This window comes from Gossypium arboreum, chromosome 9 (genome assembly GCF_025698485.1).
Source record: "Gossypium arboreum isolate Shixiya-1 chromosome 9, ASM2569848v2, whole genome shotgun sequence".
NCBI classification, from domain to species: domain Eukaryota; kingdom Viridiplantae; phylum Streptophyta; class Magnoliopsida; order Malvales; family Malvaceae; genus Gossypium; species Gossypium arboreum.
In genome coordinates, this window is record NC_069078.1 from 37542644 (window position 1) to 37556710 (window position 14067).

A 14067-nucleotide genomic window follows, 5' to 3' on the forward strand; every position below is an offset into this window, starting at 1 on the left:
TAAGGTTTGCATAGAGTACCTCCTGTCGCAACGTTTCTAACACCTCTCGCAAATGTTGAACGTGCTCTTCCAATGACTTGCTATATATCAAGATATCATCAAAATAAACTACACAAAATTTTCCAATATAAGCACACAACACATGGTTCATTAATCGCATAAAAGTACTAGGTGCATTCGTAAGACCAAATGGCATTACCAACCATTCGTACAAACCATGTTTAGGCTTGAAGGCAGTCTTCCATTCATCGCCTTCTAACATATGGATTTGATGGTAGCCACTCCTAAGATCAATCTTCATGAATATCTTGGCACCACTTACCTCATCGAGTATATCATCGAGACGAGGAATTGAATGTCTATATTTTCCAGTGATCTTGTTGATAGCACGGTAGTCAACGCACATTCGCCACAAACCATCCTTTTTAGGAACAAGTAGAACTGACACAGTGCAAGGACAGAGACTCTCTTAGATGTAACCCTTATCCATAAGTTCAACAACTTTTTTTTGCAATTCCTTGGTTTCTTATGGGTTACTTCGATAACCAGGTCTATTAGGAAGTGCGACTCTAGGTACTAGATTGATTTGGTGCTCGATGCCTCGAATGGGAGGCAATCCACTCGGCACTTGTTTCGGGAAAACGTCCTCGAATTCCTGTAAAAGAGACAACATAGAAGAAGGTAGATCGTATTGTAACTTGTTAGTGTTTAACAAAATTTCTTTGGACATAAGTACAAATATAGGTTGCCTCAAAGTTAAAGCTCTCCAAACATCACTCACTCTTAATAACATACTTTGTTTTCCCACTTTCTTTTTATTCTCCATTTTTTTCTTTTCTTGCTTCTTCTTCACTCTCTTTTGAAATTTTACCTCTATCTCTCTCATTTTTCTTTTCTTGTTCTCGCATTTGTCCCATAGATGTTTTGAGTTTGAGTTTGTCCTCGTACTTGCTTCGGGGTTAATGGTGTAAGTGTTACATTCTTGCTACAATGCTTGAAGGTATATCTATTAGTATAGCCATCATGAACCACTCTCCAATCGATCTGCCATGGTTTTCTTAAAGCAAATGGCCCGCGTGCATTGGCACCACATCGCATAGAACTTCATCAGAGTATTTTCCAATGCTGAAGGAAACTAGGACTTGTTTCATGACTTTGAGCTCACCACCATCGTTGAGCCATTGAAGCTTGTACGGGTTCAGATGTTTGGTGGTCGGCAATCCTAATTTTTCCACCATGAGAGTACTCGCCACATTCGTGCAACTTCTACCATCTATGATAATGCTACAAATTTTCCTTTAGATTTGGCATCTTGAATGGAAACTATTCTCTCGTTGTTGCTCATTCTCCACTCCTTGTAGGCTTAAACTTTGCTTGAATACAAGCAACTCACCTTCGACAGGGTGTTCCAAATCCTTCTTCGTGAAAATTCAATTCGGGCTCATCTTCCTCTTCATCCTCTGTTTCAATTTCACCAGCAGCACACAACACCATGGTGCTTCAGTTTGGGTAATGACTTGCAATGTGTCCTCTTCTAAGACATTTGAAGCATTTAATATCTATGGAACGGTTGGATGAACTCTCGATAGCTTTGCCTTTGCTTGATTCAGCCAAAGGCTTATTTGTCTTAAGCAACACCGTGGACTCCTTCGCTCGGTTTGATGGAGTAGCCTCGGGTAGCACCCTTACGCTTCATTTGTTTTTCCACTTTAATGGCCATGTGAACCATGTACCACCTCGATGTAATTTTGAAGTTCGACGACATTAGTAATGTCACGGTTAAGACCAGCTAGAAAATGAGCCATAGTCGCTTCGCGATCTTCTTGCACATTCGCTCGAATCATCGCCACCTCCATCTCCTTGTAATAGTCTTCTACGCTCTTAGTTCCTTGAGTAAGATTTTGAAGTTTTTGATGAAGCTTCAAGTGATAATACAAAGGAATAAATCGCCGTCGCATTACAACTTTCATCTCAACCCAAGTATTAATAGGCCTTCCTCCGTTGCAGCTTCGACTAGTCGTGAAATGATCCCACCAGATCATCACGTAATCGGAAAACTCTATTGCAGCTAGTTTGACCTTCTTACTCTCGGAATAGTTGTGGCATTCAAATACTAATTCAATCTTTTTGTCCCACTTTAGGTATGCCTCCGGATTGGGTTTGCCTTGAAAGGAAGGTATTGATAGCTTTATATTCTTGAGATCATCATCTTCTCATCTCCGATTTCTTTGGCCACGATTCCATTGTTCCCTCCGTTGAACACTCACATTAGACCCTTGGCCACTCTCGGCCTCACTAGGATTTGACTGATCATCTTCGTTAAATTGTTGTCGGCCATGGTTTTTAGGGGGACTTTGAGGTGTCCTTCTCCGTCGTACTCTTTCTTTAACTAAATCCAACCTTTCTTGTATAGGATCAAGCTTCCGGTCAAAGAGTCGCTCCACCTCTCAAAGCATAGCTTGAAGATTAAGGTCTGAAATATTTCTAACAGGTAGTCTGATACAATCTCACCTCGGTTTAGTGAGTTGAGTCGTTATAATACCCGATCATCTAACAAGGAAATTTTTTTTAGTTTGCAGAGTTGAGTTGTAAATGGATTAAGTTAGGATGGGTTGTTAAATAAGGGTTCAACAATAGATAAGTTTGGTTATCTATAGGTTCGGCTCAAAAGGAAATAAAATGGACTTGAGATAAAATGATGGAAATGGCAAAACAATCTTAACCTCAAGATTGAACCAAAACTAAAAGAGAGTGTTGACCCGAAACTTATTTGGCCTAAAGGGGATTGATGAACGAAGGAAAAGGACCTTGACCCATTACCTATCAAAGGTAAGAACCGAAGTTATGGTGGTTTGAATGCCACACTCATTTGGGAGTGATAAGTTCTAAAAAGAATACTCGGCTGACACCACTAACAACAGATAAGCCAACAATTCTAATAACAAAATTTGAGAGAAGAGAAAATCTCACAAATTGATATATGTTTAAACAAAATTGACAAAAGTTTTTAAACAAAGAAATGAGCTAGCTATTTATAGTTTTAAGAAGGCTAGACGGATAGACAACTTTAGCTAGCTGAATAGCCTTTGTTTTCTTCCTAATTAAGCTACAAAATTTCAGATTTGCTTAGGAAACTTCCTTGAAACTTCTTGGCCATGGATAACAGCAATGGATGGCTTCTAGAGGCAGTTGTTCAGTTGAAAATTAATTGGACATATTGGGAGCTGATTTGATTCATGAAATTCAGCCTTGGTGCTTGGGAACTTAATTAAGTTGATGCTTGGAAGAGTTGAATGGTCTTAACATTTAAATGAACTCCTTGAGTAGCTAGCCAGCCATAAAGTGTGAAAGCAAAGCAATGGACAGCCCCTTAATGTGAACGCATGGCTGCTGGTGTGAAAGGAATGTTCAGCAAATGTGAAAACATTCAAATTGCTTTGGAGAGTTGACCGGTCACTTTGAGAAGAACAAATAGCAGCTTGAGGTGGCTGTTGCAATGACCGAACCATCATGCCTCTTAGAGAAGAGAAATTAGCAACTAACTTAGCTTTAATGTCGTCCAAACATTGCACCTGCACTTAAATTAATTCAGCTCATTAATTCAACTTAGACACATTAATTCCAGCAGCTCAAAAACACATTTAAATCATGTAATAAACTAAAACAAATTAAAAACATGCTAGAACTAAGACTCATTAAATTCGTCTGCACTAAATAACAAGAAATAAATTTGTCCTAATTTAGACACTTTAAATTACTGTAGCATAACACATTAATTTCATGTTCTGATTTTGGACAAATTAAATACTTTAATATTTATTTGAGCTAAAAATAATATGCAATTTATTTAATTAATTCAATGCAAGGCTGGAAAAATAAAAAAGGAGCTCAATTGAGCTGAAACGAGCTAGCTTAAATTCATGGAGTTGGAGTTAAGCTAAAATATTTTTGAAAAAAGTTGCAAGGACACTTTGTTGAGCTGATCCAAGCTCGTTCCATTTCACCAGCCAATGCCTCTCCCCACACTTGGTTGGCTAAAGCCGAAATGGCCTCCTTGAATTGCTTAGCTCGAGCCCGCATAATTGGTCCTTGAAGCAGCACCATTGAGTCCTTGGTTGAGTTTGATGCACTCCGGGGTGCGGTCGTATCATTGTCGATCTTGTCGCTCCTCCATATTTCGTTTAGGATTTTGTGACAACAAAGAAAATAAAACAAATCAAAACTGAAGAAAGATAATAATTGAAACCTCACAACAAACCTTACGTTCACTTAGAAAGAAAGAAATTGATAGCACTCATGCTAGTGTTTGCACTCGTATGTTGGCTTTTACCTCCTCTCGATTGTGCTCATGCTCTCGTGCCTTTTTTTGCTCCTTCTTTTCTCACGACTTCGTAAGGAGACTTGCCAAGGCTTAATTGTAGGCTTAGGGGTCGGTCACAAATTGGGAAACAAGGGAATTAATGAAGAGGGGTAGGGTAGGCTGAAAGAAAAGATGAAAAAGGGTTTAAGTGTGGTGTGGAATGGGTAGGAATGGTTGAGAATGGGAATTTTCTTGATCGGGGAATACAATAATAAATACAAATTTTCAACTCAAATTTTCTTTCGAATTCTTTTCGAACTTACTTCGGTTCTTCACGTACTATTCTGAGTTTGTCTTCAAAGGTCCGTACTTCTCATTTTAACGACTCTGATACCAAATGATACGATCCGCCTCGAATGATGAGTCGAGTCATATTTACATTGCCCGATCGTCTACGAGAAAGTATGGTTCAATTAGATGGATATCTAATTGGGTTTAAAAGTTCAAAAATAAAATGGCTAAATGGAAAGGGAAAATATTTGGTTATCAAAATAAATGGTAAAAGTTGATTAGGTTTTGGACATTTTAATGAAACTCTGCTCATTTGGTGAGAAATACATTTCTCCAATTTTGTTCAAAGACTTGTTGGCTTATCTACAAAGCTAGTGAAGTCAACTCGTTCTTTGCCTTTCCCGAACTTATCACTTTTGCAAGTGTGGCGTTTGAACCCTACGCCGAGGTTCCTATCTTTCTTGATAGTGGGTCGAGGTTTTGACCGAATTTATAAACCTTTTCAAAAGCATATAAGTATTGGGTTGAAACTAATTAGTGTTGGTTCTTGCTTGCTTCTTGAACCATTTCTTTCCATCCTTTTACCATATCCAAAACATAATCAACTTTTACCACTTATTTGATAACCAAATATTTTCCCTTTCCAATTAGCCATTTTATTTTTGATCTTTTAATCCCAGTTGAGCCTATTTCACTGATTTAGTTAGATATCCATCTAATTGAACTATACTTTCTCCTAGACGATCGGGCAATGTAAATACGAATTGACTCATTATTTGAGGCGGATCGTATCAGAAAACCTCTATAAAACAAATGAGAGAAAAAGAAAAGAATGTAAAAGTGAAAGACAAAAAAAAAAGAGAAAAAGAAAGAAAAAATAGCAAAAGAGAGTGAAAAGAAAATGAGAAAAGAAAAATATGAAAAAGAAAAGGAAAGTGAGAAAATGAGTGTATTTGCAAAAGTGAACGAAATTCAGAAGGCCTTAGTGATGAAACATTCTATTCTTGTACTCATGTACAAGGAAACTTAGTTTAAAACTAACGAGTTGCCCGAGGATTTCCCCTCTTCTGTTTTGACTCTTTTGCAGGATTTTTAAGACGTATTCCAAGATGAAATTCTGAGCGCGTTACCATCTCTTCGCAGAACCGAGCACCAAATCGATTTTGTGCCTAGAGCTATTATTCCGAACTGACCAGCCTATAGGACCAACCCCGAAGAGACTAAAGAATTACAATGACAAGTTAACGAGTTAATGGAGAAAGGCTATATTCATGAGAGTCTTAGTCCTTGCGTTGTTCCCGTTTTGTTGGTGCCAAAGAAAGACGGAACGTGGTGAATGTGTGTGGACTGCCGAGCCCTGAATAAGATCATTATTAAATACTGGAATCCCATACCTCGTTTAGATGATATGCTTGATGAACTAAGTGGTGCCAAACTTTTCTTGCAGATTGACTTGAAGAGTGGCTACCATCAAATCCGAATGCGAGAAGGCGATGAGTGGAAGACGGCCTTCGAAACTAAACATGGTTTGTATGAGTGGTTGGTCATGCCGTTTGGCCTAAACAACGCACTTAGCACATTCATGAGGTTAATGAATTATGTCTTAAGGTCTTTTATCAGTAAGTTTTGCATTGTTTACTTTGATGATATCCGTATATATAGCAAAACTTTGGAAGAACATGTGATGCTTAAGTCTATCTTGGAAGTTTTATGAAAGGAAACCCTTTACGCTAACCTCAAGAAATGTTCCTTTTGTTTCGAAAAATTTGTGTTTTTAGGCTTCGTAGTCAGCTCAGAAGGTTTAGAAGTGGACCAAGAAAAGATCAAGGTCATACAAGATTAGCCAAGGCCTACTAGTGTCAGCCAAGTACGAAGTTTCCATGGTTTGCCAGCTTCTATTGATGATTTGTGCCAAACTTCAGCATAATTGCCGCACTATTGACGACTGTCATAAAAAAGAACTTGGCTTTTCAATGGACCGACGAGCAAGAGAAGTCCTGTATTGAAATTAAAAATTGCCTTACTAACGCCCCTTTGCTTGCTTTACTCGATTTTACTAAAACATATGAAATTGAATGCGATGCTTCAGGTGTTGATATCGATGCTGTTCTAAAGCAAGACGAAAGGCTTGTGGCATACTTTAGCAAGAAACTCATGGAGTCGCGCTTAATTACCCTATCTATGACAAAAAAATGTACGCGCTAATCCAAGCCCTTGAGACATGGCAACATTACTTATGGCCAAATGAGTTCGTGATTCACTCCGATCACGAGGCCTTGAAACACATCAAGGGCCAGCACAAGTTAAATAAATGTCATGTGATACGAGTACGCCCCGCAAACTTTATCGAGCAAGTCTGTCAAGCCGAGCAATGACATGTTGGCAAGCTGATCCAAGCTCATTTCCAGCTCCACGAGCTCCGTCCAGCTCAAATCTAGCTTATTCGAGCTCAATCCATCTTGCCTGAGCTAAACCGAGCTCACTCCTAGCTCACTTTCAACTCACGAGCTAAACCTTAGCTCAACTTTAGCTTAGGAGTTTAGCCTTAGCTCAACTTTAGCTCACGAGCTAAAGCTTAGCTCATTTTAGTTTAAACTCGATTTTGTCTTTAATGCATTAAATAAAATTTGCACATATTTATTTAAGCATTAAACATGTCTTATATTAATATTTGTTATTAATATGTCATAGTCATTACATAAATTGATTATGTTCACATAGCTGAATTAATGCATGACATTAATGTGTTCACATCATGCCAAATTTATGAGTGTTCATGAGATATCTTAATGACTTGTTTATTTCATGTAGGTACATCATCCCTTTGGACGGTACAATGTATGGATGAAGAAACATCTCTTTTGGGCATTCCACACTCATAAATGAAGAAGTATTAAATGCTGGTGCATGTACGGCTAGATGCAAGGTTTCTACAAATTCATGCATGTGTCGAATGCATGTATGGACATTAAAGGCTAGTCCATGAATGGATCAAATGCATGGGATGATAGAATGCATGAATGGCTTAAGTGCATGTATGGTGGCTATCTCCTAACTTTCCAAGGCGCTTATTCGGCCAAGAAGTAGCTGTTCACACTTTGAATTGACCTATAAGCTACTACACATGCATGGATGGGTTCAAGAACGTCCAAAGGAAGGAATTAACTCAATAATTCAACACATTGATTGAATTAAGTGTATGCACAAAGGGGAGAACGAATTTACTAGGTTCATGCTGCCATTTATGAACCTACATGCTATTAAAGAGTTTAATTATGAGGATATATGCTCCATACAAGTGCATGAACGTCCCAAGGAGATGAATGCAACCTTTGGTGCACATACAAGTCACTTGAAGCCTTTCTTTATGATTAAGTATTCATGCACACACTTAGGGGGAAGAAAGTGTCCATTCAACTAGTTCATGAATCTGCCGAATTTATGAACTATTTTAATACATTAGTGTGAACGTTTTTATTATTGTGTGAACACCTAGATGCCGAATTTGAATGGTCATCTATGTGCCTATAAATATTTGTTTTCTTTCAATTGTAAGGGACTTTTTGCCAAATTTTTTATTGAATTTAATCTTGTGAGAATTTTCTTCTCTAAACTTTGTTTGAGACTTTGTTGACTTATCTACCTAGTAGTGGCGTCAACCCTATTTCTTTCACTCTTATACCGAGGTTCCTACTTTGCTAAGTAGCGGGTCGAGGTTTATCATTTTCATCCTCCACCTTGAAAGCCTATAAGCAATTGGGTCAATACTCTCTAGTATTGGTTCGTGCTTGCTTTTGAGTTCCTTCTTTCCCTTCTTTCATTTACTTTAAACCGAACCTTAATATTCATATTTTAAACCCTTTATTTGAACCCCTTGAATAGTTTCCGCATAATTTATTTAGAAACATCCTTTTTGAACAAACCGGACGATACTTTCTCGTAGACGATCGGGCAAACTCACATACGACTCGACTCTCCCCGAGGCGGTTCGTATCATCATGCCAAGTGGGATGAGTATCTCGAGTCATTCCCTTACGTAATAAAGTATAAAAAAGGTAAAGATAATATCGTCTCCGATGCTCTTTTGAGAAGGTACACTTTGCTATCATACCTTGATTCAAAATTGCTTGGCTTTTCCGTATTGAAAGATTTGTATGTTAACGATGCTGATTTTGGTCATATCTTTATTGCTTGTGAGAATGGTGCTTTTGAGAATTTTTATAGGTACGAAGGATATCTTTTCAAGGAAAGAAAGCTATGCATTCCTCGAGGTTCTATTCGGGACTTACTTGTGCACGAGGCGCACAGCGGAGGCCGCATGGGACATTTTGGAGTAATGGAGACACTCCAAGAACACCTTTATTGGCCCAAAATGAGGAAAGATGTCGAACGAATTTGTGAGCGATGCGTAACGTGTGAAAAGGCTAAGTCCAAAGTTCAACCCCACGGTCTATACACCCATTTTCCCATTCCCGAAGCTCCCTAGATGCACATTTCCATGGACTTTGTCCTTGGATTGTTGCGAACGAACACAAGGAAAGATTATATCTTTGTCGTTGTTGACCAATTTTTGAAAATGTCTTATTTTATTGCATGTACAAAAATTGACGAAGCTGTTCATGTTGCTAACCTTTTCTTTAGAGACATTGTTCGGTTGCACGGCATCCCGCGATCCATTGTGTCCAATCGGGATGCAAAGTTCTTAAGCCATTTTTGGAGATCATTGTGGGGGAAATTAGGAACTAAGTTTCTATTTTCAACCACCTGTCACCCCCAAAAAGATGGCCAAATGGAAGTGGTCAACCACGTACTATCTACACTACTTTGAGCCATCATCTGAAAGAATTTAAAAATGTTGGAGGATTTTTTGCCGCATATAGAGTTCGCCTATAATCGATCTGTCCATTCTGTGACAAAATACTCACCATTTGAAATAGTTTATAGTTTTAATCCTTTGTGCCTTTGCCTAATGATCAACTTATCCATGCAGATGCTAAGAAAAAGGCTGATTATGTTAAAGACTAACATCAAAAGGTGCGGGCCAACATTGAAGCTAGGACCGAGACCTATGTGCGAAAGGTGAACAAAGGGCAAAAACAAGTTGTCTTTGAACCCAGTGATTGGGTTTGGGTTCATATGTGCAAAGAACGATTCCCAGCCCAACGAATATCTATGTTGTTACCCTGAGGAGATGGACCGTTCTAAGTCATCGAAAGAATCAACGAGAACTCCTACAAACTTGATTCACCGGGTGAGTATAACATAAGTGCAACTTTTAATGTGTCTGACTTATCCTCATTTGATGCAGAATATGACTAGAGGACAAGTCGCTTCGAAAAGGGGGGATGATGCAAGCATGCCCCAGGCTCCTCTAGCTTAAATCAGGATCTGATCGACCTACCCTAAGGTCCCATTATGCGAGCACGAGCTAAATCCTTTAAAGAACACATTTCATCTTTAGATGCTCACATATGAAATGAAACCACGGCTAGACACATTGAAGGAGCTCGAACTAGCTCAACAAAGACTCCTTGCATTCTTTTACAAGTCGACCTTAGCTCCCATTTAGTTCCATGAGCTCAACTCAGCTCCATCTAGCTCAATTGAGCTCATTCTTAATTTCTATTTAATTATGTTTGCTGGAATAAATTAAATAAGCTAGTTAAATTAGTTAAAGTCAGCCTAAATAATTAATTGCGTTTTAATTTGTCTAATTCTGGAAATTTTAATTAAGTTTAATTATGTCTTAGTTTGTTCATATTTATTAGCTATTTTAATGTGTCAAGTTTAGGGCCAATTTAAAGTTTGCTACCCATTTAAGTTGTCTAGCCGATTTAACTAATTAAGATGTTCTAAGCTACAGCCGAATTTAAGGCATGTCTTCAACCTTACATGTTTAATGTGTCTTAGGTAAATACAAGGTTTTAATATGTCTTTGAGCTGCTGAAATTAATGTGTATAAGTTGAGTTAATAAGTTGAATTAATTTGAGTGTAGGTACAATGTTTGGGACAGTATTAATGCAAGTTTAGCTGATTTATTTTCTCCAAAAGACATGATGGTTAGTTCATTGCAACAGCCACAACCAGCTGCTGATTATTCTTCCCAAAGTGACCGGTTAGCTCTTCCAAGCTACAATTGAAAGCTTTCACACCAGCAACCCATGCCGTTCATATTACAAGGCTGTTCATATTTTTGCTTTCACACCTTGTGGCCGATGTCTCCTTGTGTTCATATTTCATGGCCAAGAAGTTCCTTAAAACTCAAGTCCATTAAAATTTTCTAAGCATAAGCTCAATTAAGCGTCCCAAACACCTAGGCCAAATTTATTGATGCAACTCAGCTCCCAAAACACTAAATTAAGTTCCAGCTAAGCTAAGGCATCTAGAAGCTGCCCTTTGACGTCTCCCATGCACAAGGAAGCTTCCTAAAAATTTCTTGAAGAATTCTGGAATTTTCAGCTCATTTAAAAGCTAAAATTAAGTGACCATTCAGCTAACTTTGTGACTATTCGGCTAGACTAAGATCAGCACTATCAATATGTAACTCTTTTCTTTATTTTAGAACTTTTGTGAACTTAAATTTTATCTAAGTGTTTTTGTGAGAATTTCTTCTCTCAATTTCATCCAAAGACTCAGCTGACTTATCTACTTAGTTAGTGGCGTCAACCTGAATCTTTTCTGAACTTTTCACGCTACTTGAGTGTGGCGTTCACCTTCCTACATGCCATTGGTTCTTACCTTTTTAGGTAACGGGTCAAGGACGATATCACCATCAACTATCCCTCTTAAAATATTATAATTTTTGGGTCAGCACTCCAATTTAGTGTTGGTTCACTCTTGCATCTTAAGATTTCCTTTCTGTCCATCCACAATTACCCACCTAACCGAACAAGCTATCATCTATACTTTTCTTTCCTTTTAGCCGTACCTACAACTATCCAAACTTAACAATTTTGAATCCATATTTGTTCCTAAACCCCAATCTAAGCCTAATTCCATCCAAGCTTCTGAAGTCGAACGACACTTCTTCGTTAGATCATTGGGCATCTAAATAATTCAACTCACTAAACCGAGGCAAAATCGTATTATTTAGTATCAGAGCTACTTAAAACAAGAAGTACGAACATTCAAAAACACCCCTAAATAGGTTTGTAAAAAAATTCCAAAAAATATATATTTAGTATTATTTTGTGTATTACAAAGGTATTGTCTATATATTGAAAAAAATTCAAAAATTATTTTAAAAAAGAATAAAGTGATTAAAATTTTGTTTTCATTGTTTGTAATCTCGATCAACAAAATTCCACTTCTATTTCCCTTGCAACCCTACACACACATTTAAAGCCCATTTTGATTTCTTGTCAGCCTACCCTACACCTTCTTCATCAATCCCTTGCAACCCCTTTGAAACCAATCCTCTAGACTAGAGAATAAATCTAATGGAGTCTTATACAAAATTACGCGAAAAGAAACAAAAGAAAAAAGGCACGAGTACGAGAGTGCAATAGAGAGAAGAAAAAGCCAAAATACGAGAGCAAACACGAGTGTGGTGCCACCAATTCCTTTCTTTTCGAGTGACCATGAGGTTTTGTTGTAAGGATTTAAAGTTTCTATGTCCAGAAGTCCTAATCATAATATGGAAGAAAGAGCCAAAAGGCAACCAGCCCAAAATATCCCAGATCTAAATCTCCAAGCCTTGTTACAAGAAGTGGAGCGATTGTTCGATCAAAAGCTCAAGCCTATCGAAGAAAGGCTTAAGTTGAGGAAAGAGCCCAATGGGAGAGATTACCCTAAAGTCCACCATGAAATCGAGGCTGACAATGACTTAACGAAGATGATCCGTTTGACCCTAGTGAAGCCAGGAGTGACCAAGGGTCCAACTTGAGCTTTCAGCAGAGGGGGCAATGGAATCAAGGCCAAAAAGACCAAGGGCAAGAAGACGATGACTTAAAGAATATCAAACTTTCAATTCCTCTATTTTAAGGCAAGTCGGATCCCGAAGCCTATATAGAGTGGGAGAAGAAAATTGAATTGGTATTCGATTGCCACAATTATTCCAAGAACAAGAAAGTCATGTTCTCTGCAATTGAGTTTTTAGACTACACAATGATCTAGTGGGATCAATTAACCATTAGCCGTAGACACAACGGAGAATGACCCATCACTACTTGCGCTGAGATGAAAGCGGCCATGCGACAGTGGTTTATCCCTTCTTACTACCACCGAGAGCTTCATCAGAAACTTTAAAATCTCACTCAAGGAATGAGGAATGTTGAAGATTATTACAAGGAAATGGAGGTCGCAATGATTCACTCAGACATAGTAGAAGATCACGAGGCGACGATGGCCCGTTTCCTAGCTGGTCTTAATCGAGGCATAGCTAATTGATACGATCCGCCTCGGAAGAGTCGAGTCGTATTAGTGTGCCCGATCGTCAACAAGAAGTTACGTTAGGTTTAATTGAAAAGGTCAGATGAAGGAAAGAAGGTATTGGTTTTGGGCTCGGATTAGAATAGGTAAGAAGAGTTTGAAAATTCGGGTTTGGAGTCCGAATAGGTATGGATGAAGGAATTGGTTCAATTAGGTAAATAGAGAAATGGGGTTGAACAAAAAGTGCAAACAAGAACCAATACCGATTTGGTATCGACCCGTTGTTTATAAGCTCTTTTAGTTCGGTTTGGAATTGAAAGGAAAACCTCGACCCACTATCTAACAAGATAGGAACCTCGGTATGTTTGAACGCCACACTACGAGTAGTGATAAGTTCGGGTTCGACAAAGAGCAACGGCTGACACACTAGAACGCTAGGAAGCCAATCGAATCTTTGAACGAAATTTGAGAAAAGTTTTTGCCTAACAAATTTGGCAGCATAACATTAATAAAAGTCCAAAAAGTTCTTTACAAAGTAACACAAGCCACAATTTATAGTGAATGCAAGGGATAGCCGAATAGGCTCTTGAGGTAGCTAAATGGTTTCTGAAAATTCCAGAATTTTTGATGAAGCTTCCTTGAAGTTTCTTGTGCATGGAGAATGGTAAGGGGCAGCTTCTAGATGCCTTGATTCAATAGAAAAATTGAATGAATTGTTTGGGAGCTGAAATGCCATCAATAGGTTCGCCAAATGCTTGAATTTGGAATTAATATGCTGCTTGATTCAGCCAAATGTTCATGTGATTAAGGAGCTGTCTAGAGCACTTCAATAGTCTTAGAATGTGAACAAACCGATTTGAACAGCCACACATGTGTGAACAAACAAAACCGAACAGCCCTTGGTGTGAAAGGAATAATCGGTGGGTGTGAACAGCCTTAATTTGTCTTGGGCAGCCAATCGGTCTTCTTGAAGAGTTGTAAGGTTTGGCTGAATGGTCACTTAGGGAACACCAAAGATCAGCACACCAATTTTAAATCATCCATGCACCTATGCCGTCAAGGGTAATGTACCTACAACATTTAATGCAGCAAATTAAATCCCTTT

The 14067-nt window shown here is 38.3% G+C and overlaps 1 protein-coding gene across 1 annotated transcript; it reads left to right on the plus strand.

The window, feature by feature from the left end:
• Window positions 1–5927: 5927 nt before the first annotated feature.
• LOC108464994 (uncharacterized) lies at window positions 5928–12477 on the plus strand. Its single transcript, XM_017765292.1, has 3 exons — window positions 5928–6178; window positions 10588–10707; window positions 12213–12477. Exons 1-3 carry the CDS (start codon window positions 5928–5930, stop codon window positions 12475–12477), a joined length of 636 nt encoding a protein of 211 aa, XP_017620781.1.
• The last annotated feature ends 1590 nt before the right edge of the window (window positions 12478–14067 follow it).

What these genes read in the sequence shown, in the direction of transcription:
- LOC108464994 (XM_017765292.1), top strand. Translation starts at nt 5,928, where the DNA reads ATGTGTGTGGACTGCCGAGCCCTGAATAAGATCATTATTAAATACTGG. An exon ending in GCACTTAGCACATTCATGAG is followed by an intron (nt 6,179 to 10,587) that starts GTTAATGAATTA and finishes ATTTGAGTGTAG; the next exon opens with GTACAATGTTTGGGACAGTA. An exon ending in TATTCTTCCCAAAGTGACCG is followed by an intron (nt 10,708 to 12,212) that starts GTTAGCTCTTCC and finishes TTCTATGTCCAG; the next exon opens with AAGTCCTAATCATAATATGG.